The sequence below is a fragment of the Calypte anna genome, chromosome Z, assembly GCF_003957555.1.
Source record: "Calypte anna isolate BGI_N300 chromosome Z, bCalAnn1_v1.p, whole genome shotgun sequence".
Lineage (NCBI taxonomy): Eukaryota > Metazoa > Chordata > Aves > Apodiformes > Trochilidae > Calypte > Calypte anna.
In genome coordinates this window covers 2,895,182-2,922,982 of record NC_044274.1, presented here as the reverse complement: position 1 = coordinate 2,922,982, position 27,801 = coordinate 2,895,182, and the positions used below count along the sequence as shown (strand labels likewise).

The following is a 27,801-nucleotide window of genomic DNA, read 5'->3' as shown; positions in this document are numbered from 1 at the left end:
TGTTTTACCAGAGTGGGACCATTTGGGCTCAAATACGTAAATAATCTGAATATGTGTAAGAAATGTTGGCAGAAAATTGGTGCTTTGGGACTTTCTCATGTCCATCCTATATAAATCTGAGTCAGACTCAAGTTCACCTTCAAAGGGTGGAGAGGGCAACCCTCCTGCTGTGGAGAGGTCTTGAGTGGGCTGATGGCTGTAAAGGGGCCATGAGGGACAAGTGTGGGGTCTGTGCTTTAGGTGCTCTCACTTCTAGTCACAAAAAGAGCTGCATGGCAGAGCTGAAGGTGCATTGAAGCTTTCTGGAGGTTTCTCATGGTTCCCACCTGCTTGTACCTTGATGCTTTTGCTTCTTGAGTAGTAGGAACTTGTCACCTGGGTGTTGGTAGGACATGTGGCAGAGGTTCATGTGCTGGGGTGCATAGCAGAGGTAGAAAGGGGAAGAGTTCTGATGTTCTTCAGCTGTTGTCAGAGCAAATCCTGTCACCATGACTCCTTGGAGAAGCAGGACAGCTTGCCCCATCCTTGTTAGTGACAGCAGCCTGCTGGTGAGGAGAATCTCTAGTCCTTGGGGATATTTAATATCCATCCAGATGTGGTCCTCACCACCTGGTTGGAGGTGGCTCTGCTTGAGCCTGAGGGTTGGACCAGATGAGCATCAAATGGTCACCTCAAATGGTCTGTGACCCTGCAGCTGGATGTCTTCATGGCTGGGATGTCCTTGCAGGTTGAGGACAGGACTGGAGCCCAAGTTGAGCTTACATGTTTTCTGCTCCCTGTTGTCCACAGCTTTGTGTCCCCAAGGTTGAAACTGTCACTCCTTGCCTTCACCATCTGCTTTTCCAGGGGGAGAGGGGGACTTGGCCTTCCAGGGAGCTTGGATCCACAGGGAAGTGGAGAAGCCCACACCTGGAGGCTGGGACACCTCTGTGGCTGGTGGTGGGAGAGGCTGTGGTGGGCAGTGCCATGGTCCAGATGGTACCAGGTACCTTCTGAAGAGTAACCACCTTTGCCTCCTTCCTAGAATGGCAACAAGGAGACCTCCCTTGACATGCTGGGCACGGACATCTGGGCTGCCAACACCTTTGAGTCCTTCAGGTAAGATGGTTCTCAAACACTTCAGGAAAGAGAGATGGGCTCTGCCCTCTCTGAGCTGTCAATCTGTGTCCATTCTGCTGGTATCCAGGCACCTGGGAGTCCCCTGCCTGGTCCTTATGTCACTGCTCCTCCTTCTCCTCCCCATCCCCAGTTAGCCCATGGCACTAGGTACAATCCATCCATTTAAAGCATCCCACTTGCTTAAGAGATGCTGCTGGATGGGTTTGCAGTCAGTCCAGATATCTGAAGCTGATAGAACAAAGGGTGATGGTTTTAAAATGAAAGAGAGGAGACTTAGGTTAGACAAATTCTTCACTGTGAGGGTGGTGAGATGCTGGAAGAGGTTTCCCAGAGAAGCTGTGGCTGCCCCATCCCTGGCAGTGTCTCAGGTCAGGTTGGATGGGGCTTGGAGCAACCTGGGCTGGTGGGAGGTGTCCCTGCCCATGGAAAGGGGTTGGGAATGGGTGATCTATAAGATCCATTCCAAACCAAAGGATTCTGTGATTTTATGATTTGTAATCATCCAAGAGCTGCACAGACAAGACTTGAGGCATCTCTGAGCTGCTGTTCCAGGATTTTACTCTTCCATTTCCTGGAGGTAACCCTATATGTTGACATCACAGCTTCTGGGAAGAGCTCTTCAGCCACTTCCAACAGAGGAAAAGTAGTGAAATATGCTCTCTGTCCAGTTTTATTTATCTCTCTCTGTTCCTGGAGCACTGCAAGAGTCTCCAGGGGTTGAATTCCCACCTGGGACTTGCTCCAGGCTTGTTCAGGACCAGAGAGAACATCACTATTGTATGCACCAATCCACTACCTCTTGTTTTGCCCCCCTTGATCCAGAGAGTAAGTCTAGTTAACAAGGTATGGGCTGCATCATGCTGCATCACAGAGCAAAATTAGGGGTGTAGAGCAAGCAACAGGAGCTCAACAGCTCCAAAAAGTTAGAAGAAACATGAAAAGAAACATGATGGAGCAATGTGAAGGTTTGGAGGCCCCCATCCATGTCCTCTGCAGCAAGCAGTGAGGCTCTGATGTGCCCTCTTCTCTTCATCTGGGTGTTGTTTAATGAGCAGTGGGCTTTCTTTCTTCCTTTGTTTTTCCCCTGTTTTTCTCTCCTAGTGGTGCGACGTGGGACCTGCAGCCTGAAAAATTGGATTTCACCCAATTTCACAGGAAGCTCCGAAACACCTCCAAACATCCACTGCCTCACATAGACAGAGAAGGGTGAGTGCCACACCTCTGCTGCCATGCAAGGTCTCTGGCTTCTCTCTTGGAGAGGGAATGCTAGTTTGGTGGCATGGTTCACATGGAAGGCTTTGGGAAGAGGTGGTGGAGCAGCAATTAGATCCAGCTCTGGGGTCCTCAGCACAGACATGGAGCTGTTGGAGCAGATCCAGAAAAAAATGATCTGGAGCACCTTAACTATGGGCCTGGAGAAGGGAAGGCTCCAAGGAGACCTTTTCAGGACTTAAAGGGGACCTAGAAGGAAAAAGAGAGGAGATTCAGATTAGTTTAAGAAAGAAATGTTTTATGCTGAGGATGGTGAGAACCTGGCCCAGGTTGCCCAGAGAGGTGGGAGATGCCCCATCCCTGGAACCATTCCAGGTCAGGTTGGATGGGGCTCTGAGCAACCTGATCCAGTTGGAGATGTCCCTGTACACTGCAGAGGGGCTGAACTGGATGGATTTGAAAGATCAAAATCTCTTAGATTTAAACATCTCTGAAGGAAAGTGCTTAGTGCTGATCCTGGTTACAGTAACCAGTGATGGGGCTTCTGCTGTTCTCCCCAGCAAGACTTCAGGGAAGAAGAGAAGATCCAGTCATTCATCTCCTATTTGCTAGCTGGGAAAATATTAACCAGCTTCTTTTGGTGGTGACAAACTGCAGTGGGCTCTACAGGTTGGATTCCTCATAGGGTGTTGGTTGGTCAAGCTGATGATGCTTAGATGGACAGCAAGGTTTCTCTGCAGGTTCTCTGCAGTTTGAAAAACAATCATTTAATAAGTTAGGTTTTTTTTCCTCTTCTGATTGTTCAGCCATGGTACTCAACACTCTGGTGCTGGCAGTGCTAGTCCAGGCTATTATTTGTCCTGTTATCCCAAGTTCTGACAAGTCTTCAACTGATCTCTGAAGCAATTCATTGCAAAGCTCTGCTAGAACAGAACTGGATCATCAAATCCATAACCACATTTTATCACATCAGTTTTTGTCTCTTTTTATCCTAGTCATTAATCATATCCTGCACACAGAGGAGGGGAAAAAAGTCAAAACAGGTCTCAAAGATGGGGTTGAGAAGGTGGCAAGTGGCTTCTCACTGCCATGCTGGACATAGGGATGGAAATCACAGCATCATGGAATGCTGTCTGGATGCTTCCCAGCCTTTCCATGACGTGGGAATGTGGAAAGGGAGAGCTGGGCATCACCTTCTTGGAGGCTGATGATGAAATGAGGGAGGCTTAATAGAACTGTAAAATCCCAGACTGGTTTGGGTTGGAAGGAACCTTAAAGCTCATCCATTCCCAACCCCTTTCCATGGGCAGGAACACCTCCCACCAGCCCAGGTTGCTCCAAGCCCCATCCAACCTGACCTGAGACACTGCCAGGGATGGGGCAGCCACAGCTTCTCTGGGAAACCCTCAAATTAAAGAAATTCCTCCTAATGCCCAATTTAAATCTCCCCTCTTCAAGTTTTAAACCATTTCCTCTTCTCCCCTCACAACACATCAGTGTCCAAAGCCCTCCCCCAGCTTTCCTGTAGCCCTTTCAGATATTGGAAGGTTGCTCTGAGCTCACCTGGGAGCCTCCTGTTCCCTAATCTCTCCCAATCCCTAATTGGTTTTGCCATTGAAAAATAAAATGAAGGGCTCTTCATTAAAAAAAAAAAAAAATAAAAAATCCATGGTTGATGGCACTTTCCAGGTGATCCCCCTAGCAGTATCTGCTATGTAGAAGGAGAATGAAGCAGGGTCTGCTTTCTGCTCTGCTTTTGGTTCCTGGAGTGGTGTGAATGCCCAGGGTGCAACCAGATAGGGAAGGCAGTCTGGAGAGGAGATATTTAATCACTCCTAAATAATCCAGCTGGAGACACAAAAAAAGAACTCCTGCCTAAGCAGAAAAGTTTTAACAGATGCCAGGAGCCCAAGCAGAGCATCTCCCAAAATGCAGGTCTCAGAAATAACATGTGCTAGAAGAGAGGGAGCAGAGACAAAATTGGGTTGATTTTTTTTTTTTTTTTAATTTTATTTTGGAAGTCTGTTGGGCATTCATCAGATCCCCAGGTTTTATCTGTACTGAGAAGGAGGCAGCTGGTTGAACCCCCAAGAAGCTCCACCAAATGCTAGCCAGGCATTTCCCCTCTTGCTCAAGTGGCATTTTGTTAACGTGCTAGCAATTAAAAAAGTGAATAAGAAAGGAAAAAAAAGAGAAAGATGCCATTAAAAATGTTTTTTCTCCACTTTCTGTACCAAAGAGACTGTTTTGTTCCTTCCTTGCCCAAGGTTGGCTGTATAGTTCCATCCAGTTGTTTGACCTCCAGTGTCTTCTGCTTGGCTGAAGGGTTTTCCTCCAGAAGGACACCTGATTTTATCTGAAAATACTGAGTCTGGGGATCTGCTGAATGACCAAATGGGCGTGGTTAAGGAAAACCAGGGCACTTAATCTCCTTTATAACCTGAATTTTTGCTGCCTTTCACTCCCAGCCCTACCTCTTGCTATGCTTTTGCTCTTCCAAAAACTTTTGCAGTCTTGTGGCTCCCATTTCCTCTTTGTTCCAGGTATTTCCCAAGCCTGTGTATCACTTTAGTTTTTACCATACCCCTCTGATTTGCTGTAGATAAATGAGGGTGTTAATTAAATCAAATCTTTCCATTCAGCTTTGGTTTGAGAATCAGCTGCTTTAGCTCTGGCAATTTTTTTTTTCCTGCAATTTTTTTTAAATCCCATTTGCTGTAATTCCACCAAGATGAGTGGTTTTGGGTTCAGAGTGGGTTGAGAGCAGCCCTGAAGAGAAGGAATTGGGGGTGTTGATTGATAAAAATCTCCCCATGAGCCAGCAGGGAGCTCAGGCAGCTCAGAAGGCCAAGGGATGGATCAAGAGGATCATGGCCAGGGGGTCAGGAGGGGGGATTCTCCCCCTAAATTCTCTTTGAAATGGCAAACTCTTGACTGTTCACACACTAGGATGGGCACTGAAACAAAAGTCAGGCTTGTCCTCAGAGTGCCCATGCTGGAAGTTGAGGTTGAAGGATTTCATCAGGGTTCATAGGAATAGTGAGAGGAACGTGGTCTCCACACCCTTGTCCATGTCACCCAAGATCATTCAGCTCTGCCCTTCCCTTTCTGCTCCTGTGAGACTCCAGCTGGAATATTGGCTCCAGGTCTGGTGTCCCCATCAGGAGAACGACATGGATCTGTTGGAATGAGTCCTGAGGAGGCCCCAAAGATGCTCCAGGGGCTGGAGCAGCTCTGCTGTGAGGAGAGGCTGAGGGAGCTGGGATTGTTCAGCCTGGAGAAGAGAAGACTCCATGGGGACCTCAGAGCTGCCTTCCAGTTCCTGAAGGGAACCTCCAGGAAGGCTGCAGAGGGACTTTTCCCAAGAGTGTCCAGCCAGAGGAGAAGGGGAAATGGTTTGAAAGTGCAGGAGAAGAGGTTGAGGCTGGATCTGAAGAAGAAGTTCTTCAGCAGGAGGGTGCTGAGACTCTGGAAGAGATTGCCCAGAGAAGCTGTGGCTGCCCCCTCCCTGGAGGTGTTGAAGGCCAGGTTGGATGAGGCTTGGAGCATCCTTGTCTGGATGAGAGGTGTCCCTGGGCATGGCAGGGAGCTTGGAGGAGATGAGCTCTGAGCTCCCTTCCCACCTCAGCCATCCTGTGATTCATTCTATGACTTCCTGGTACTGGTTACCTGGACCTGCTGCTATCAAAGTTTCTAATATATGTTATTTAACAGTATCTTGTCACTAATTGACCATAACCACACTATTATTCTTGGGTAATAAAAACATTTCACCTCGAGCATTTATAAGTGCAGAAAGATGATATTTATTGGCCATTTCTTTTTCTTCTGGATGATTACAAGCTCTCTGCATCTAACCAGCAATTTTCTTGGGAATTTTTTTTCCCTTTCTTTCTACAAGGAAGGGAAAATGTGTTTGGTCTGTCAGTGCTTGGCTTCTTACCCCGTTTCTTTCTTGGCATCTCAAAATGTACATTTGTATTTATATCAGGTTTGCTGCTTGATATGTGTCTGGGCTTCTACACCAGCACCCTTCTCAGCAAGACAACAGGAGCTCCTGTTGGAGACCACCAAATGAGACATGCTAAACATTTTCCATTACATTTTTGTGTCCTTGCTTTTTTTCTTTTTTTTTTTTTTTTTTTTTTGGGCAGGTGGGTTTTTCTTTTGGTTTTCCTTCCTCTGGGAATCGAATCACTCAGTGGTACAACTCAAGGATTTAGGTTTTTTTTTTTTTTCCCCCTGTTGCTATTACCAAAACCATTTGAAGGCTGTGGGGGATGGTGCAAGTGGAGAGGGAGAAGCATTTAATTTTGTAGTAATGACTTCAGAGCCATGTGGGAGTGCTTTGGAAGCACAAGTGTACTCACTTCAGAGGGCCTCTTCGTTTTCATGAGGGTCCTTTGCAGGAAGAGCTGATCTTCCCCATGTGCCATCATAGGAAATGAACTTTGGTTCCAGCATGGTTTGACTTAGGTTTTGGTTTTGTTTTCTTCCTGCCACAGGCTTGGAAAAGGGAAATATGAGGATGGTGATGGCATCAACTTGAACGACATAGAGAAAGTCCTTCCAGTGTGGCAGGTAAGTGATGAAGGAACCTCATGCCAGCAGGTGGAGACCAGCAGCTCCCTGCCTTACCTTTCCTTAGGAAAACCTTCCCAGCAGTGGGATATGTTGAGTTTTGGAGTCATTTGGGGTTTGTGATGGAGGCACACATGGTTTCAGCAAGCCTTGATGGGAAGTGCTGGACAAGAGGTGAAACACTGAGGACAATATCTATATTTATATATGCTTATACATGTCCATGGGCACAGGGGTCATATATTTTAGGCAAGGAGGCTCTGAAAAGCACCAAGCTTCCTGACAGCTCCAAAATAAATCCTTGCCAGGATGCCAGCAAAGGTGTTGGTGTGCTGACCCACACGTTTCCCTAATGGGATGCCCAGTGATCATCTACTTGTACACTTTCTGCAGCCTCTTTCTTCTCCACATCCACCTCCACATCCCGGTTTTGGGGGTTCTGGTTAAATAAATGACTTTTGATTCTCAGGTGCTGGGGAGTGGCAGGATGAGGCCCACAGGTAAAGATACCCCAAACATTGAGATTTTTGTCCTGAATTGGGCAACTTTCTGAGGATGGCTCAGCATGGTTTTTCTGCAGCTCTTTTGACTCCAGAGGGGAGGTCAGAGACGTCTCATGTGCTGTGCTAACTTTCCCCCTCTCAGTGCTGAGCAAAGAGCTCCCTGGGCTTCTTGCTCATGCATCATGTGAGGAAAAGCTTTGCTCATCCTGCAAACCATGTGATGATCTGATTATTTCTTTTGGTTGGCACTAAATATGTGAACCAGTGGAAAGAGTGGGGAAGTGCTGCTGACTTTGGCAGGGAGGAGAGCTGCCTGCAGCTGCTTTCTGCCCAGTTTCTTCCATGCTTGGTATGTCTGGACTTCAGGTCACAGGGTGAAAACATGAAGCTCAGCTGACCCCAGTAAGCCTGCAAAATAAGGTTTCTTTCCCCTGGGGAATAACTGGAAATGAGGAAACAAAAGAGCTATGGTGTGAGGAGCTGATGTTCTTCTCCTGAGCTGTATTTCTTTTATAATTGACAGCTATTGAGTAAGCAAAGTCCTCTTGGTCTGGGTGTCGTATCATCCTGTCCTAACACCAGCCTGGAATTCATTGACTCCAGTGAATTAATACCAATCTATACCTTAATATCTAGCTTAATTCTTGGTGCTGCAGCTCTCTAAACTGGAAGGACTAGTGGCAACACTGGATCTGGGGTTTTGTTTGTGCCTCTGGGCAGACTCCTGCAATACTCCCATTATTTTGAAGACTTGCTTACCTAGGCATGTGCAGTCATATGTGCCTGTGGGAACTCAGTGCCTGGGAATTCTGGGTGAGGATTGATGGTGTTCAGTGTTGACATGTGAAATACTTGCAGACAGCTGCTTTAATCCTGATGTATCACTGTTAGCTGGATTTGACTGTGATTGTGTGATGCCAATGGTGACTCTCCTGGTCTTTATCCCTCGTTTCAAATGGCTCTGTTGGAGCACGGGGTGTGGGGGGCATAAAGGAAAATGTTTGTGTGAGCCTCTGGAAGAAAAATCTTTCACCTTCTGTGGGGCTTTCCCACACTGTGGTTATGTTTGTGGGAAGCTTTTTTGGGATGGAGATCCATAAAATCTCACTCTGTCTGTGTTTAAGATCCCATGGGTTGCTTATGGCAGCTGTGAATGGTTGGAGGGGCTGGTCTGAGCATCCTCCAGTGAAACTGTGATGATCTGAGCCTCCTCCAGTGAAACTGGGTTGGTGTGAGCCTCCTTCAGTGAAACTGTGATGACCTGAGCCTCCTCCAGTGAAACTGGGTTGGTGTGAGCCTCCTCCAGTGGAACTGGGACGGTCTCAGCATCCTCCAGTGAAACTGTGATGGTCCAAGCCTTCTCCAGTGAATCTGGGATGGTCTGAGCCTCCTCCAGTGAAACTGTGATGGTCCGAGCCTTCTCCAGTGAAACTGGGGTGACCTGAGCATCCTTCAGTGAAACTGGGATGACCTGAGCCTCCTTCAGTGAAACTGGGATGACCTGAGCCTCCTTCAGTGAAACTGGGATGGCCTGAGCATCCTCCAGTGAAACTGGGATGGCCTGAGCATCCTCCAGTGGAACTGGGATGGCCTCAGCCTCCTCCAGTGGAACTGGGATGGTCTCAGCATCCTCCAGTGAAACTGGGATGGTCTCAGCATCCTCCAGAAAGACCAGTCTGTTCTGAGCATCCTTCAGGGTGACTGTGTTGGTCCAAGCATCCTCCGGATGAGGATGCACATGTCTAGCTGCTGAATGTTCTAGAACCTCTAGCAGGGTTAAAAGCACCAAGTCCAAACCTGAAATGGGCCTACAAGAAAGCTGGTGTAAGGTTTTTTACACAGGTGTGGGGTGAGAGGACAAGAGGGAATTATTTCAAAGTTGAAGAGGGGAGATTGAGGTTGGAGATGAGGAAGAAATTGTTGAATGTGAGGGTGCTGAGCCCCTGTGCCAGGTTTCCCAGAGAAGCTGTGGCTGCCCCATCCCTGGCAGTGTCTCAGGTCAGGTTGGATGGGGCTTGGAGCAACCTGGGCTGGTGGGAGGTGTCCCTGACCATGGAAAGGGCTTGGGAATGGATGAGCTTGAAGGCTCCTTCCATCCCAAGGTTTGTGTGAGGTAGTGTCTTGCTTTCAGGCTGCTTTGGCAACGTGGTTCCTTTTCTGGTTAAGGTATAGGACACAGGACATGAATCTAAACTCATTTCCAGTATACATCCACATTGCTCTGGCTCCAGAGAGGCACATCTGTTAAACAGAATTATTCTGTTTAGATGGATGTTATTATGTGACTTTTACTGCTGAAATCTATGGATAATATTTAAATGAAATATTTGAAGGGAGAACCTGACTATTTGGCAATGAAAAGGTGGAAAAAAACCCCAAACCAACAAACCCCACAACAACCTCCCCCCAAACCCTCTGGTTTTTTTTATAGCTCCCTAAGGGCCAAATGCTTGTCCTCAGCCTTTTGTTTTGATATTGGGGAAATAAATGGGAAGATCTTCCCACTCCTCCGAGATGCTTGGGGCTGGCTCGGCTCTGCCATCTGGTGGACACAGAAAAGCAAAGAAACCAGGGCTGGAAGCAGTTACTTCTGGACAACGTTGACAACTGGTATTTTGAAGTGTCCTCCTGCCCCCATCTTTTCAAGGTTCATCTGGGGTGCTTGGTTGTTTTTTTGTTATTTTTTTTTCCCGGTAAATAGGATTTGCTTGGAAAGTTTTGTGGCTCGGAGTGCGTGAGGTCCTTGCTTTGGCTCAGCTCATGAGCTGTAAGCTCCTCATCTCTCCTTACCCACAGGAGCTGGGAGTTGGATGTGATTCACCCAAATGCTGCCAAAAAAAAAAAAAAAAAAAAAAAAAAAAAAAGAGACTTGGGAAGAAAATCATCTTTTCAAAAGAAGTATTCTCCATCCTTAAGATCTGCTTTTGATTGCACGCCGGGGAGGACTGGCACGATCAAGCTTCATCATCCTCTCCAGGCTTCATCATCCTCTCCATTCTCACTCAGCTGGCTTGTTGGAGACCATCTCACCATCTTGGTGTCCTGAAGATGTCACAGGGAGGGCTGAGGCACTGCATTTGGCTTTTCTTCCCAGTAGCAAAATGCTCAGCAAGGCTCTGGGGCTTGGGCACCTCCCCCTTGGTGATGGATTTCACACTTGGCAAACTCTCCACTTCCCAGGGGAAACAACCCAAGTGGTTGTATCCTCCAAGATACCCTCCATCCTCCCTGTGAAGCTCATGAAGGATGCAGATGGCACAGGGAACACCCTCTGAATGCTGACAGACACGAGCAGAGACTTTTGGGATGTGGCCAAGTTGGACTGGCATCTCGTGGTCATTGGCTATCAGGTTTCTGGGACTGTGGCTCCAGGTTGGTCCTGTCCTCCTCCAAATGGTGCATTTTAGGAGGCAGAAATCATGTGGCCCTTTTCTAAGGACCCCTGGGCTTTACTGGTGCTCCAAGATTAACTTGGAAGGCAGCATTAATTTCGTTTGGTTTGGCATCTTAATTGCCTCACAGTTCATCTCCTTCCATTTCCTTACAGATTTTTGACCTTTTTTTTGTCATGTGCTTGGGAGTTACAATAAACTGCTTGTTTCTCTTCTGGCTGCAGTTGTCATCCAGCTTCCTGGCTGGATGACAAACAAAGGGGCAGCTCCTTAGGAGAAAAGCAGAGAACTCATGTTCCTCTTAGCTGTATTTCTGACTTTGTCCAAACAGGTTTAGAAGCATCAGGACTCCTGACCGTGCTGGGATCCCACCTAAATTTAGGCACCTAAGAGGTGTCCTTGCCTGGGACCCCTCCTCATTCACAAGTGTTTTTCAAGTCAGATTTTCCCAGTTCAGTGTGGAGATGGTGTCAGTACAGTGGGACCTGTACCTAGGTTGGGACTTGGGATTCCTGATGTAGGAGAAGCATGAACAATGCTGGGGCATGATTTGTTGCATCTCAGTGTAGCAGTGTGGAGGAGGTTGGATGATTCCCATCTGAGGATGTTCTCTCCTCTCCTTTTTGGCTCAGAGAGCCCAGCTCACACCTGGACTTGTTCAGACATGGTAGGTGCCTAAAGAGAGATGAAGTTAACCCAGATGTCCAGGGGCAGATGGGTGGATTTGGGGCAAGCAGCCTTGCTGCTGGACCCTACAAATCACTGCCCCTTCCAAGGAGGTGGCTGCAGGGAGAAAGGTCTCTTTGGAGCTCAGTGCCAGTTCTTTAGGGGAGATGGTTTTATTTACTAGCATCAAAGAGTGTCCTCATCCCCTACATCTCTCCCCTCTTGCCTTGAACTTAAGCAGTTCTGGGTTTCACCAGCTGAGATCCTTCCTCTGGCACAGCTTTGTCCCTCTCTCAGCACCCTTTTCTTCACCAGTGGAGTTGGGGTGTCCTTGTCCCTGTGTCTGACATCCCTTCCCACCAGGAATACAGGTGGTGTGCCCCTTATGCTGGATGCCCCCCCTGCCACTCTCCAGGTCTAATCCTGGTGATCTTGATGTGTCCACCAAACACTTACCAGCAAGTTACTAGGAGAACTAGGAGAACTTCCCCCCCACTCCCAGCTCCTGCTGGACTCCATCCAGAGGGTGTAGGCATGGCTTTGCTTTCAGAGAAAGTTTCAAGTCTAACAAGCCAGCTTCCCATATCCCAGGGGTCTTTCCAATACTGTAACTGCTAAAACTGCTGTGGAAAGTCCCTTGTCAAAGAGCCAAAGTTTACTTGAGAATAGGTCACAACGTATTGGGAGTCAGATCTCCACTGCTGAGCAGAAAAGCCTTTGGTTTGCCATGTCTTCCAGCAAAAGATGGTCTTCCTGTGGCATTTAACCCAGCTGACAATGACCACCTCCTGGGGAAAAGGAGATTTGGTCACTTGTAACCCCTTCAGCATCAGTGTTAAGGCCACCAGTGGCTGAGGAAGGCAGAGGAGGTTGTTGGCATCTACCAAGCAGTGGAGAAGAGAGGTCTGGACCAAAGCTGGCTCTGCTTCCACACAGGTCACCTGCTCACTGGTTCTTCTAAGGTCCAGACCTGGGTTTTGAAAGTCATCACCTGAACCAGGTTACAAACCCTGTGGTTTTTATCAGAAGTGCAGAAAAAGGGAAATCCCGTGGGGTTTTCAGGTCATGATAGTTTTCCATACCATATAACAGTTACCCATTCCACAAAGGGAACACCAGGGAAGGGGGCCAAGAGCTTTGATGTTCCCATTATCATTATTATTATCCTTGCTAGGGTTCAGAGCTGGTTTCGGATTGTAACAAGAGAGGTGGACTCATCCTTCTCAGAACCGGTTTTATTTTTCTGGTTGTCACTCAGGTCAAGCAGATTTGGTGATGCTGGCTCAGAAATTCGTGGGGAGAGTCTTCTCAGCCTGGTGGGCATGGAAATGCCATTTTTTGTGGGGGTGCTTGGAGCTGGTACTGGTCAGATGGGTGACTTTGGGGCCATTCTCTTTATTTGGAGAATGGTGGCTTTGGGATGAGCTCCAGGGAAGGATGGGAAGCGTTGGGGTGCACTTGGACAGATGAATTCAGAGGTGGGGGGCTTGGGGTGGGCAAAGGGGGCCCGTGGAAAGGAGATATGTGGCTGATGTTACTGCTCTGAGGGTTGGCTTGATGTTTGTTGGCCCAAGGGACAGGGCTGGTGGCAAAGAGGAGCTCTACAGCACTAGAGGGCACTGCAGCCTCACTGCAGGGCACCGAAACCAAGGTCTGAGCAGAGGAATCCAAAGGTTGGTTTTTTTTCCCAAAGTTTTTTTCCCTCAAGCAGAAACTTCATCTGGGGTCGCTGTCTCCCCCTCTCCTGCTCCAGCTCACATCACTCTCCATCCCACTGTGCCCACTGGTCCAGCCCATGGGACCTTGGGGGTCATGGATGAGTGAGGTGTTCCTCTGCACCCACAACTGGATTTAGAATCAGAGAATAATTTAGGTTAAAAGGGACCTCTAAAGGTTATCCAGTCCAGCCCCAGGGGCACCCTCACCTATATCAGGCTGCTCAGAGCCTCACCTTGAACATCCCCAGGGATGAGGTTGAACATCTCCAGGGATGGAGCCTCAACCACCTCCCTGAGCAACCTGGGACATTGTTCCTCTGCCCTCATGGTACCGAACTTGTTCTTCTTTGGTTGGAAGGGACCTCCAAAGATCACCCAGTCCAACCCCCTGCAGTCAGCAGGGACACCCTCACCTAGATCAGGGTGCTCAGAGCCTCCTCAAGCCTCACCTTGAACATCCTCAGGAATGAGGTTGAACATCCCCAGGGATGAGGCCTCAACCACCTCCCTGGGCAACCTGGGACATTTTTCCACTGCCATCATGGCACAGAACTCGTTTAAATCTACTCTTTCAATCTAAATCTGCTCTTCTTTAATTTAAAACCTTGGCCCCTCATCCCATCACTCCAGGCCCTTGCACACACTCCCTCTCCAACCTTCCTGGACCCCTTCAGATACTTGAAATTTGCTTCTAGGTCTCCCCAGAAACTTCTCTTCCCCAGGCTGAACACCCCCAGCTCCCTCAGCCTCTCCTTGCAGAGATGTTCCAAGATAATTTCTCTCCTCTGGACCTGCTCCATCAGGTCCATGTCCTTCCTGAGGGCTCCAGAGCTGGATGCAGAACTCCAGGTGCATTTGATTAGCACCATGCATCATCAGCAGCCTCAGAGCAGATGGAAGCCCTGAGCAGAGCAGGGTTAAAGCTGGAGGAGGTGTCTGTGAACCCCACATTGCTGCCTTGTCCCAGCACCACAACTCTGAGGGGAGCTGGTGGCCAGGAGTTTGATGTGCAGACCCACAACCTGGGTTTGCCTCACTCCCTGTCTCATGGAAACCCCACAAATACAACCTTGGAGTCCAATCCTATGGGATGCTTCAGCAGGGCTTGGTACCAGGTGATGCTCCTCACACCAGACAGCAGTGCCAGGTGAGCTGTGGGCTCCTCCCTTTCTCCAGAAGATGCTGCTGACCATTCAGATTGTTCCTCTGAACCCTCCTGCTCCCATTTCCCTGTCCCTAATTTATCCCACTGTCCCCACCCAGTGTGGAAGGCCATGCCAAGCAGCAGGGAGATGATGGTGTCCAGAGCTGGTCCACCTCTGATCCTCAGATCCCAGGTTACCAGCCAGAACTCTGAGCTACAAAATAAGACAAATAAGGAGATTTTTGGCTGTTTTGCAGCTTTTCCTTGGGCCAGGCTGACAGTATGGCATGACCAGGCTGGGCTTACCAACAGGAGCTTTTGGATCCATGGCAGGGAACCCCAAGGAAAAAGCTGGATTGGAAAGGTTGTTCCTGGCAGGAGGATGAAGGAAGAGCCTTTTTTATTATTATTTTTTTTTTTTTTTGCTTTTAAGGAATTCGTGAGTAATTTTAGACCCAGTTTGCTGGCAAATTAATTAATCTGGGTGTGAGGACTTGTACTGGGGTCTGAATAACAGCTCCATAGCCATCTGAGGCTCAACAATATCACCACATCCAGCTTTGCTTTAGACACACCAGAGAACAACAGGGGCTTTTCTCAGCCTTCGTGTTGACTTCCCTTTCAAAAAGGTTTTGCTTTTATGCAGCTCTAAGATTCAAAGCAATCCTGAAAGGGTTTGGTTTGTTGTGGGTTTTGGGTCTTTTCCCCCAGTCCTTTCTATAGGATTTGACACACACACCCCAAATCCTGCTTGAATTTTAACTTCTGACTAGCATTACATCTTTTTCTTCCTTTTTATTTTTTTTTCTTAGCTTCCCAGAGGATTCATTAGAAACCCAACAGGGCTCTTGCTGAATATTTTCCCAAAGCCTTTTTTGGAGTAATGATTAAGTTAAAATAAAATTTAAAAAAAAAAAAAAAAAAAAAAGGAAAAAATATTCAAAGATAAAGAAAAAAAAAATCCATATTTTTACAAATCCTGAATGAAATCCTCAGTGTCTCTTTGGCCAAGCTCTTTCTGCTGGCTTCCCACATCCTAAATCCCCCTTTGTGGCAGACCTGGATTTTTAATAAAATAAAGGGAAGGCAGGAATTTCTTGCTGAAAAAAAAAAAAAAGAAATCAGGAATATTGGAGGAGCAGAAAAGAGAGACGTGCAGATGTCCCCGTTGGTGGAAGGACCTGCAGTGCCTGGAAATGCATTGCTCTCTAAAAACCCTGTTAGATGGGGATGTCCTTGTCCTTAGGTTGACAAAATAGGAGCTGAATGTTTCCTGTTGCATTTAGAAATTTCTTCTGAACCAAAAGATACCCCCCCCAAGTCTTTCTGCTGCCTTTCCTCTGATGGTATAGAAATAGCAACCAGTACAATAAATGAGATCAGAAGTTCTTCAAATGTGAATTTCCTGCCTGCAGGCAGCAGGTAAGTGAATCCCATTGAGCTTGGGAAGGTGTATATATAGCTCTGGGTGTAAATATAGGGATTGAGTGGCAGGAGATGTGGTTGGTGCAACCCAAGGTGGTTGGGTCATAAATTGTTCCCGAAGGGGGAAATCTAGTGTACTGCAAAAATACCTGGATGTCTTTTCCCAGGGGGGAAATAGAGGCTGTTTCTGAAGGGAATGAGATGAGGTCCTTGCCTGTTGTAGCAAACTGAGCTCTGTAACCCAGGGGTTCCTTTCTTGTCACACCTTTGTTTCTCTCCCTCATTTTACCACTTGAAAAACACTCTTGGGAGTTGTTTGGGGTTTTGAAGACACTCTGCTAGCTCTCTGAAATGGCAGATTCTTGACTGTTCACACACTAGGATGGGCACTGAAACAAAAGTCAGGCTTGTCCTCAGAGTGCCCATGCTGGAAGTTGAGGTTGAAGGATTTCATCAGGGTTCATAGGAATAGTGAGAGGAACGTGGTCTCCACACCCTTGTCCATGTCACCCAAGATCATTCAGCTTTGCCCTTCCCTTTCTGCTCCTGTGAGACCCCAGCTGGAATATTGGCTCCAGGTCTGTTGGATCTGTTGGACATGGATCTGTTGGAATGAGTCCAGAGGAGGCCCCAAAGATGCTCCAGGAGCTGGAGCAGCTCTGCTGTGAGGAGAGGCTGAGGGAGCTGGGATTGTTCAGCCTGGAGAAGAGGAGACTCCATGGGGACCTCAGAGCTGCCTTCCAGTTCCTGAAGGGAACCTCCAGGAAGGCTGCAGAGGGACTTTTCCCAAGAGTGTCCAGCCAGAGGAGAAGGGGAAATGGTTTGAAAGTGCAGGAGAAGAGGTTGAGGCTGGATCTGAGGAAGAAGTTCTTCAGCAGGAGGGTGCTGAGACTCTGGAAGAGATTGCCCAGAGAAGCTGTGGCTGCCCCCTCCCTGGAGGTGTTCAAGGCCAGGTTGGATGAGGCTTGGAGCAACCTGGGCTGGACGAGAGGTGTCCCTGGGCATGGCAGGGAGCTTGGAGGAGATGAGCTCTGAGCTCTCTTCCAGCCTCAGCCATCCTGTCATTCACCTGCTGGTACCACTGTTGAGAAACTCCTCATTGTTGGCTTGTTTTCTTTTTAGTTTTCTACTTTTGGGGGGTTTTTTTGTTAGTTTTTATAGAGTTTTTTATAATTCCTGTAACGTATGAGCAGCGAAACCACTGGAGAATGATAAAACTTCATTTCTTCCTGCTTTTGTGACCTGCTTGATTATTTCATTCCTCATTGTATATTCTTTTTGAGGCGCCTTGTCCGAACGGAAAGAAAATCTGTGTGCTTATAGGAGCTGTTTGTTTCCCTTTGCCTGGGCAAAATAAGCAGGGATCAAATAAGTTATGGATTGCTTCTACTGGCTGGCCCCAGGGAGGGAGCCACCAACACTCACTGTGTCATCCATGACATGATTTGGTGAAGCTTTGGTGGGCTTTGATGCATACATCTTCATATGTCCAACCTTCTTCTTGGGGCTGTGAATAAATAGAACATAAAAAGAGATGTTCCTCAAGTTGAGATTGCTGCATGTTTACTGGGTAAAAATGGAAAGGTTTGGGGTCAGCAGCTGGGTGGAAATGGTTTGAAGATGCAGCAGGACCTCCTGACTATGTGGTGGCCATTTTTTCCCTGGTCTTCCAGGGAAATGCTTGGTTTTCCAAAAGCAGAGGACTAGGATGAGCTTTTTTAAAGCTTCCTTCTCACTAGGTTGTTTCCTGACTATGTGATGGCCATTTTTTCCATGGTCAATGCAAGCTTGGTTTTCCAAAAGCAGAGGACTTGGATGAGCTTTTTGAAAGCTTTCTTCTCACTGGGTTGTTCCTACCCACACCACTGAACCCATGGATCTTCTTCAGCTCCACAGCTCAGCTCCATGGGACCTCTGGTGAGGACAGCACTTGGACACATCAAGGATGGAAGAGCTCCATGGCTGCTTGTGGTTGTACAACCAGCTCAAGGCTATGGAGAACAAGGTGGGACCTGGGTGTTAGGCAGGTGACCACAGGCTATAGCTGAGCATCTACAAAGATGCTAAAACATCATCTCCTGGCATGCAGATTTTGATCTGGAAACCCAGTGTTGAGTTTTGGACAAAGTTCCCACTGATGGAGCTGTTCTTTGTTTTGCTTTCACTACTGATCAGCCCTGAGTGCCTTAAGGCTTTGGGAGCCACCATGCTCCCCGTGGCATTGCAGCAAAACAGGTCACCACCCTGCTGGGCAGGACGTTGAGGAACCAAGCTCCTATTAAAATGACATTTCAGCCAAAAATAGCCAAGGGGGTAAAAAAATACCCCAGCCATTCATCTGCGAGCGGATTGTACCTTGTCATACAGTCACAAAATCTATTATCATTACTATCATCACCATCATCAATATTTAATTTATTTTATTTTATTTTATTTTATTATTTTTATTATTATTTTCTTTTTAATGGTTGGCTTCACAATTCAAAGGCTACACCGTGCTTTGGTTTTTCCAGTCTGCTGCATCGTGTGACCCCGGTGACTCTGCATTAAGCCTCATTATATAATGGCAGGGTGTTTTTTTGGAAAACCTCCATTTAATCCTTTTGGGGCAGAATTTGCTGGGTTTTGTTTGCTTTCTGAGCCTTGTCTTGCTTCCCCCCCCTCCCTCCTTCTCCTTCCACCTTCCCCTTCCCCGGCGGGTGCACGCTGGAGGCGTCAGTCTGGGAGCAGGGTCCTTTCTTCTTTTCTATTTTTTTTTTAGGTTTTTTTTTCTGTTTTTTTTTTTTTTTCAAATCCATGGAGAATGAAGGAAAAAAAAAAGAAAGGAGAAAAAAACAACAAAAAAAAAAAGGGTTTATTTTGGTTTACTTGGGTTACAGAGCTTTTCCCTGCCGTCGGGGGGAAGGACTACGTGATGTGCAGCAGGTATTTTGTGAATGGAGCACAACCCTGTGACTCCCCGTTGCTCGGTCGAAGGGGGAGGCAGGGGAAGGAGAAAGAAAAAAAAAAACCTCAAAATCACCACCCAGTGACTCCATCTGATTCGTTTTGGCTGGAAAAGTTTTTCAGCGCCGTGGTTCTTAAGCCAGGAGGAAGCTTTCTTCTGGCCCAAGAACAATAAAGGGGTCAGCAGCCTGATCCTCCCTCCTACACCCTCTTCCTTCCATTGTGAGGGGTCTGTGCAAATATCCCAGGCTGCTTCTGCTGGGGCCTGAGGGACCTGAGCTGCCCATGTGACATTAAAGAGAGACTCTGGGAACCCAGTAATCCCGAGCTGCAAAAAGAAACAAAAAGAAAGAAAAAAGAAGAGGAAGTTTCTGAGGTTCTCCATTACGTAGAATCGTGGAGTCAGTCTGCTCGGATAAGACCTTGACCATCATCAAGATCATCCCTTAACCCACCACTGCCCCATGTCCCTCAGCACCACATCTCCAGGCCTTGGAAATCCCTCCAGGAATGATGGGGACTCCAGCCCTGCCCTGAGCAGCCTGGGCCAGGCCCTGACAACCCTTGACAGGGAGAAATTCTTCCCAAGCTCCAATCTAAACCTCCAGCTCAATTCCTCTTCTCCCATCCCTTCTTCCTTGGGAGCAGAGCCCGACCCCCCCTGGCTCCAACCTCCTCTCAGGGGCTTGCAGAGAGCCACAAGGTCTCCCCTCAGCCTCCTTTGCTCCAGGATCAACACCCCCAGCTCCCTCAGCTGCTCCTGGGCAGACTTCTGCTCCAGACCCTTCCCCAGCTCCCTTGCCCTTCTCTGGACACACTCCAACCCCTCAATCTCCTTCTTGTCCTCAGGGGCCCAGAACTGACCCCAGGATTCCAGGTGCAGCCTCACAGGGGGACAATCCCTGCCCTGCTCCTGCTGCCCACATAGTGCTGACACAAGCCAGGATGCTGGTGGCCTTCCTGGCCACCTGGGCACACCCTGGCTCATATTGAACCAGCTGTTTCTTGCATGGCATTGCATGTGGAGAAGGTCCCAGTGGGGAAATCCATCCCCTTGCCATGCTTCTTCCGTGCTCTTCCACAGTTCCACCCCAGCATCTCCTCATCAAAAGGCCAAATCCCTGCAGAAGTTTGGTGAACCCTTGTGTCTCAGCAGCCCTTGACCTCCTCCATGTCTCTGGCTGTCCAGGATGGTGGATTTCCACTGCTCTCAGTGCAGAACCTTTGTGCTGGTAGAGTATTTTCTCCAGCAAGGATGGGGTCAAAGGAGGCGTGATGCTTGCCAGGTTGTGTTTGCTGCAGGGATTGACCACCACCTGGTAGCAGCCAGGTTTTCAAACCAGCATCTTTCATGAATTGCCTGTTAGTCCTTGGACAAATGTCACAGACCATGAAGGTATGAGCCAGCAGCTCCTGGAGTAGGAGATCTTGGGATTAGATCCTGCCCATCATCAAAGCATCCTGCATCTCCCTGTTGGGGGAGGTTGTAGATGTCTCCTGTGCTTTCTGTGATACTTCTCTGTGGTCACAAACCTTGGAGACCACCTTCTGCCACCATGAATGGTGCCACTTCCCCCAGGTGGCATTTTGTCATCTGCCAGGCTAGATACCACCTACTTTCCCAGAGGAGAAGGTGGGACCTCTGGCCCTCTGTGAAACAGTGAGTTCAGCACAGCAAGCTGTGTCCTGCACAGACAAATTCATTTGCCAGAGGGCGAGTGGATGATGCTCATCAAGTTGTAGAACCTACCTCTTTTATTTTTTCTCTTTTTTTTCTTTTTTTTTTTTTTAATTTTTTTTTTCACACAAGAACCAGCCAATAGCATGTGTGACCTCCTCTCTATGTGTCCCAGCTCCTCAGACCTTGGCACCCAGCAGCTGCATGAATCATGGTGGGTGAGTTTTGCCATAAGGCAGTTCCCGTCGTTCCTATCTGCTCGCTGTGTCGATAACGCTTTTGGTGGCGATGCTCAGGATTTCCTCACACTGCAGAGCTTTCCTGAAGATCAGCTCCGTCAGGGGTGGAGGAAGTGGCCGTTCCAAGTATGCTCCTGGCTCCTGAGAACTGGGTGGCCAACTTCAAACGTACGTGCGACCTGACATGCTCCAAAGAACGCGCCGGTTCCTCTTTCCCCTTCTCTGCTTCGTCGGCACAAGCGGGCGTCGACGTGTGGGAGGTTCCTCTTCTCCTGCAGATGCTCCCAAGATCAAAGCTTGATGGGGAAAACTGTCAGAGACCCCACAAGGGAGAATGGGAGAAGTTGTCCCATGTCTTTCCTGAAATCTCAAGGGCATGGTGAGAAACTCAGTGAGGAACTCGAGTGTTGGGACTACGCTGTGTTGGTGCTACATTGTTGATCCTTTGGAATCATGGAATGGTTTGGGTTGGAAGGGAGCTTAAAGCTCATTCCCAAGCCCTTTCCATGGGCAGGGACACCTCCCACCAGCCCAGGTTGCTCCAAGCCCCATCCAACCTGACCTGAGACACTGCCAGGGATGGGGCAGCCACAGCTTCTCTGGGAAACCTGGCACAGGGGCTCAGCACCCTCACATTCAACAATTTCTTCCTCATCTCCAACCTCAATCTCCCCTTTCTCTCCAAGTTTTAACCCATTTCCCTTCTCCTCTCCCTACCCCCCCGTGTCCAAAGCCCTCCCCCAGCTTTCTTGGAGCCCCTTCAGATATTGGAAGGTTGCTCTGAGCTCACCTGGGAGCCTCCTCTTCTTGAGAGGGAAATGTGGTTTAGTTGTTTAGAAATGCTTAGAAAAGTGGACTTGTTTTTTTCCACTCCTTTTTGTACAAATGCCCTGGGTTGAATGTAAAAGCAAGCTGCAAGTTCTTTCAGCCTTGTCATGATGTTGCTTTCCTCCTGGTGCTGGAGCAGCTCTCTGATCTCTGTGTCTCACATCTAGCTCCAGGATTTTGGTGGTGTTTCCAAGCAGCGTAGATACACAGGGATTTTTCTGTGGGCTGTGGTGACCTTGGTGAAGAGCAGCTGAAGTGTGGCACTTCCACCACACATCTCCTTTGCTGCTCTTCCTCCTTTGGAAAAGGAAATTGTGCCCACTTGTCCACAAGTGCCCAGTTGTCCACAGCCATCATGGCCATGAAAATACATCACAAGGAGCTCCAAGGGTTGGAGGTCTACATGAGGTTGGAACCTCCTACGTTAGAGGTGGAGCTCCTTGACTACTTGAGTATCCCTCCATTCCTGTCTGAAGTGGAAGCAGATCACCTTGTTTGGTTTGGTACTTGCCACCTCTTTCTGTGCTGTGATTTGAATATGGGACAGGGCTTGAATTTATTCTTCCAGTCCTCAACTTGTGGGAGTTGTTGGTTCAGGAAGAGCAAGGCTACAGTACAGGAGTTGATTTTCCTGTCCTTCATCTGGGAAGTCTACAGTGACATGAGGTTGGACCAAAAGAGAAAGTGGTTTTGGTTATTTAGTGCTTTTGCTCTGTGTAGGACAGGCAGCTCAGGCCCTGGTGGGAATGACTGGACTGTTCAGGAGCAGAAAATAATGGATTAGAGGATGGTTAGAAGTGAGTTGGATGGGAGCAGATAAGGGATGGGGGTGTGACTTGGTGACATTCCATAAGTCCAATGTCAAGTTGCTGCTCCTTGATGAGAATAATTCTGTTTCTAGGGGAAGCAGTAGCAGATATTTGTCTTCTGTCCACACATTTCCAATCTTCTCCTCATCTGTTTTCTCCAGATCTTCTGAGTCTTGCCTGTGCTGCCTGGCTGGAATGGTTTTCTGCCTGGGCAGGAGGTCTTTTGCTCTGTCAGTCCTGCATATGTGCCCACAGCCAGAAGGGTCCCAGCATGGATAGATCCAATGGAAATGAAAAAGGTCATATGAAGCTGCGTGGAAGGAACGAAAAAAAAATAGCCATGTAGGTGTTTGGGGCAGACCTTAAGTCTTTCAGAAGCTGTGTGGCCTCTTGGAAGATGCCCAGTTGGGTGCTGCACTTTCCTGTGAGGAAAACAAGGATGTTTTCATGGGTTTTGTGTTGCCACACATTTCTTCTTCCATCACATGTCATAGAATCGTAGAATGCCAGATTGGTTTTGGGTTGGAAGGGACCTTCAAGCTCATCCATTCCCAACTCCATTCCACGGGCAGGGACACCAGCCCAGGTTGCTCCAAGCCCCATCCTGACCTTCAGCACTTCCAGGGATGGGGCAGCCACAGCTTCTCTGGGAATCCTCTTCCATTGTCCACCCGTAACCTTTGGAGATCAGAACATGTGCAGAGAGCCACATCCAAGGGACAGGCTCAGGGAGTCTCCTGCCCTGGGAGATGAGGACTGGGGGAGTCTGGGGGGGATGTTCTTCTGTGGCTTTAAGGAATCTCTCTGGGATGGGAGCTGCTGTACAGTAGGAAGAGTCATCAGCCTCATCTTACGTGCGTCTGGTCTCACCGGTTGGGATCGTTCCCCCCCAGTGGAAAACATCAAGAATTTCCGTTATTTCCTTTCCTGAGGCTTTGTTTGGGTGGGGATTTCTGGAAGGTATTTCACAGGCAGGTATAATTAAAGAAAGCCACTCTTTGCCCCAAGGCAAGACGAGGTTTCTCTAGAGCCAACCCTTTAGCAGCTCGGTGGCAGGACAGAAACTGTGGTCCCACAGAGGGGAAAAAGAGAGGAAGGTGGAGGGGGGGGGAGTTAATCAGTGGGGAATCATCCCTGTTAAATGTTACACACCCGGGTTAAGACCCTTATCCAGCAAAATCCTTGAAATATGTGCTTAATTTTAAGCCCCCCCTTGCCTTCAAGCTGTTTACTCTTGTGCTTAACTTTAAGCATGTGCCTAAGTGCTTGGCTGGCTGAGGGCCAAGGCAAATAGGAGCCTCGAGGAGCAGATTTGCCTCAAGGAAAAGCTTGACTGGACTGAAGTCCCCATGGGACAGGGGGTGTTACAGCAGGGCTGGGGTGGTGGAAGGGGGTGGTGTGGCAAACCTCTAGCAAATCCCAGCTCCCCGAGGTTTTTTGGTGGTGGGTACCCCTGTGGACCTGGGGTTGAGCTCACAAGGAGCATCCTAAGGGTGCAGCATCCAAAGTGATGCTGTGATTTCTGTGTTTCACTGTTGGGAGGGCATCAGCCACACAACTTGTGTGTATCACAGGCACAGTCTTGGGAAAAAAAATAGAGGGTTTTTTTTTCCTCCTCTTAATTGAGAAAGAGGAACGTTTTAGTGGAGGGAAAGAAATCCTTGATTTTATCCTCATCATCATCAGAAAGAGAGCAGATTATATGACCTGACCACTAAATCTTCATAGGAATTTGAGTGGCTGCATTAACACTTAGAATAAAAAGGACTCCTGTATTAACACGAGCTTTTATAATGGCCTTATCTTCTTCTTCCCTCTTCCCAGCTAATTCCTGAAAGCCTGCTTTTAACCCCCCCTTCCCCTGTGGTGTTTTTTGTTTTTTTTTTTTGCCATCCAGCCTGGACTTCATCAAACAGCAAAGGTGGGGTTCGGGTTGGTTTTTCTTCTTTATGTTTAACCTGTGAAAGGTACCATTAAAGCTAAATCACCATGGCCTTGGCATGCATGAAAACGAAAAGCCACCATCAGGAAAAAAAAAAAAAAAAAGAAAGAAAAAACCCCAAATCAGTCTTATTTTAAAATCAACACCACCATGAGGGGTTAAGGGAAATGTGCAGCTGGAACAAATAGAACGCTCGTCGAAACTTCCTCAATAACTCTGCAGAAGGAAGCGTGGTGAGCCCTCGAGCCTTTGAATCCAGCTCCGTTTCCCTCTCAAACCCATGGAATTTATATTAACCTCCAGCTTTACCTAGCTGGTGGGAGTTATTTCTTCTTATTATTAACACGTATTAATTATTTAATAGGGTGGGGGGGGTTGCAGAAGGAAGAGGTTTGCTCCCCTTGCTGCGGTTCCGCTCCTCGCGCGGTGTCCTTGGGACAGGAAGAGCCAAAGGCCATGGGTCCTAAATGGAAAAATCTTTTTGGAGTTGTTAAGGGGGGAAAGGCTGAGGCTGCCATTGTGCAGAGAGGTTTGGTGATTTGGTCAGCACAGGCATCAGAGTTGGTTTAAGGAAGGGGAGGCTTGAGCCGTCCCTGCTCTCTGAGTTGTCTCTCATCCCTGCAGAGGTGCAGGCAGGAGGAAGGACATCGTGTGCTTTTAGCACCTTGGATATCACAGGATCACACAGAGAATTCTTCTTGTTGGAAAAGACCTTCCTGAACCATTAACCCAGCACTGCCAAGGTCACCACTGCCCCATGTCCCTCAGCACCACATCTCCAGGCCTTGGAAATCCCTCCAGGAATGATGGGGACTCCAGCCCTGCCCTGGGCAGCCTGGGCCAGGCCCTGACAACCCTTGCCAGGGAGAAATTCTTCCCAAGCTCCAATCTAAACCTCCAGCTCAATTCCTCTTCTCCCATCCCTTCTTCCTTGGGAGCAGAGCCCGACCCCCCCTGGCTCCAACCTCCTCTCAGGGGGTTGCAGAGAGCCACAAGGTCTCCCCTCAGCCTCCTTTGCTCCAGGATCTGGACTTCTCTGGTCTCTCCAGACCCTTCCCCAGCTCCATTCCCTTCTCTGGACACACTCCAACCCGTCAATGTCCTTCTTGTCCTCAGGGGCCCAGAACTGACCCCAGGATTCCAGGTGCAGCCTCACAGGGGGACAATCCCTGCCCTGCTCCTGCTGCCCACACAGTGCTGACACAAACCAGGATGCTTCTTGGCCACCTGGGCACACCCTGGCTCATATTGAACCATCCCTTTTCTTCTCATTGGAGAGACCATTCTCAGTGTCCTGGTCACTGCTATCTTAGACCCTTCCCAGCTTCTGTAGCTGAGTCCATCACATGAGCATAGTTGTGATGGAGAAATCAGAAATGACCTTAAAAAGCCCTTGAGAGGAGGGGTAACATGACCCAAGACATCTCAGCAGGCAAGGTATTTGATGCTGGTCACTTGACACATGAAAATAACCAGAGGCTGGGTTGTTTTGTTGAGTTTTGGTGCTGGTTCTTCTTTGTCTCCACTTGGTTTTGATGAAAAACCTAAAGTTACATCCTCTTGGCTAATCTGAAATGAATTGAAGGGGGTTTGACCCATCTCCTGGCAGTCATCAGAAAAACAACTGCAGCACATGCTTTTACTGGCAGGAAAGCTGATGTTTGGGTGATGAGTTGTCATGGTTGAGGTTCAGCCTTTGCAAGACATGGGAGAGCAGATATGATTGTCTTGCTGCCTGTCCTCTAGCAACCTTTGGATAAAACCCAGTTTTTTAGGCTTTTTTTTTTTGGCTTTTTTTTTTTTTTTTTTTTTTTTTTTCAGGGGGTTGGTGGTGGAAATTCCAGGTCCACTTCCAAACTTGTTTTTCTTACTTGGCCTCATTTTATTGTTCAGAGGGGTCCATAGCTCCCAGAGGTCTGCAAAGCACCAGCAAGAAACCACCAGGGTAGTTAATGTGTGATGCAAAGTGGTTGATACTCTGTGGCAAGTGGGTTTGGTGCTTATCCCTGCATTAAAACCCATGACAGGAGGAGGAATGCTTAGTGCTTGATGCATAAAAGGAAAATCCTGGGAGGGAGCAGATGGATACTCAGTTTCTTCCATCCAGGTACCAACTGCTAGTAACCTGGCAAGGAGAAAGTCAAGCCCTGGTCTTGCACAGCTCACACTTCTGACAAAGAATTGGAGTTTGTAAAGAGAAGAATGAGTTTTTCCTAGGATTAAATTGGTGTTTGCACACTGGGGGATTTTCTAAGCTGGGGGAGCTGAGAATCAGGATCCTCACTTGCTGTCTCTGGGCTGAACTAGACTGAGCAGAAACTTCAGAATGGAGCAAAACTATTTCTTTGTCATATAGTCCCAGGGAAAACCGTGTTGGCTGGGTCTTCATCCAGCTGCAAACAGGAGTATCTGTTGTGTCAGAACGTTTCCAGCTGAGGACAAAGGGCTTGGAGAAAGGAAGGACAGTGATATTTTTCATAGCTTGGTCTACAGGAAAGATCCACTGGTTGACCAAGGGATTTCCAGCACCACCACCATGACTTTGTTGAAGTCAATGACATAATTCCCTTTGACTTTGGTGATATGGATCACAGCAATAGGGATCGTGGTAAAAAAATGCTTGTTGACTGATTAACTATTACCTGCCATCTCAGGGTGCTGCAGAAGTTCATGCACTTGGAAGGCCTCCAACAGGAAATGCCAAGGGCTGAGGGATGAGAAAGTTCTCCTAGGGCTGCTGGATTTACCCATGTTGGAAAAAAAAATAAATTAAAAAAGCCACCTCTTGTTTGTAAGGTTTTGAAGTTATCACTTGGGTAAGAAGGGGTTTCATCCCAAGGTTTGGGAGCTTGCATGAGCTGGAGCTCCTGCTGGCTGCAACTTTGATTTGTCCAAGAGGAGGAGATTTGTGGGGACTTGGCCTCTGGGGGATTTCACAAATGCACATCAAAACAAATCCAGTCTTTTAATTAATAGTAAGGGTGAAATGAAAATAGACTTGGATACAGCCCTTCTGCTATGCTGAGAGCCAGGCTGAGGTTTGAGGTGAGCATACCCAGCAGCCAGAAGGCTTTGAAGACCCCTGTCATGCATGGGTAAGGACACCTCCTGCTAGAGCTTGCTCAAAGCTTCATCCAACCTGACCTTCAACACCTCTAGAAGAAGCTGCACCAACACTGGGGGTTACACAGAGCATCAAGAGACCCCCCAGCTTAGAGGGTGACCTGGGCTCTGGCCCCAAACTCCCTGATGTCCTATGAGGTCTGTCTATAGCTCACCTTAAAAATTCAATGAGAAGGTCCCTTTTTCTGCCTGCAGGTCACTTTTTCCCAACACTTGGAGGTGCTGAGGGTGGATGGTGTACAAAAGGCCCTCCTGCCATCTCACCTGCCTGCTTCATCTCAGCTGGGGAGGCATGGTCAGCTAGGACATCAGGGTTCACAGCTCAAAGGTGGCAGGCTTTGAAAGGGAAAAGAGATGAGGAAAAACCAGACTGAGGAGCATGGAAAATATAGAGGAAAAGTAGGCTTGAAAGAAATGTGAGGTCCTGGAGGGACTGAGGTAACTTGAGATACAAATATTCCCATGGCAACCTCATA

At 48.1% G+C, this 27,801-nt stretch overlaps 1 protein-coding gene across 4 annotated transcripts in view; it reads left to right on the top strand.

Annotated features, from left to right (window-relative positions):
- CTIF (cap binding complex dependent translation initiation factor) overlaps nt 1-27,801 on the top strand; it is a 125,973-nt gene that overhangs the window by 18,147 nt on the left and 80,025 nt on the right. For all 4 annotated transcript variants that reach the window (XM_030467293.1, XM_030467292.1, XM_030467291.1 and 1 more), the window contains 3 exons: nt 1,025-1,098; nt 2,221-2,325; nt 6,837-6,912. In XM_030467293.1, the coding sequence (XP_030323153.1) occupies nt 1,025-1,098; nt 2,221-2,325; nt 6,837-6,912 (255 nt within the window). The remainder of the gene's footprint in view (nt 1-1,024; nt 1,099-2,220; nt 2,326-6,836; nt 6,913-27,801) is intronic.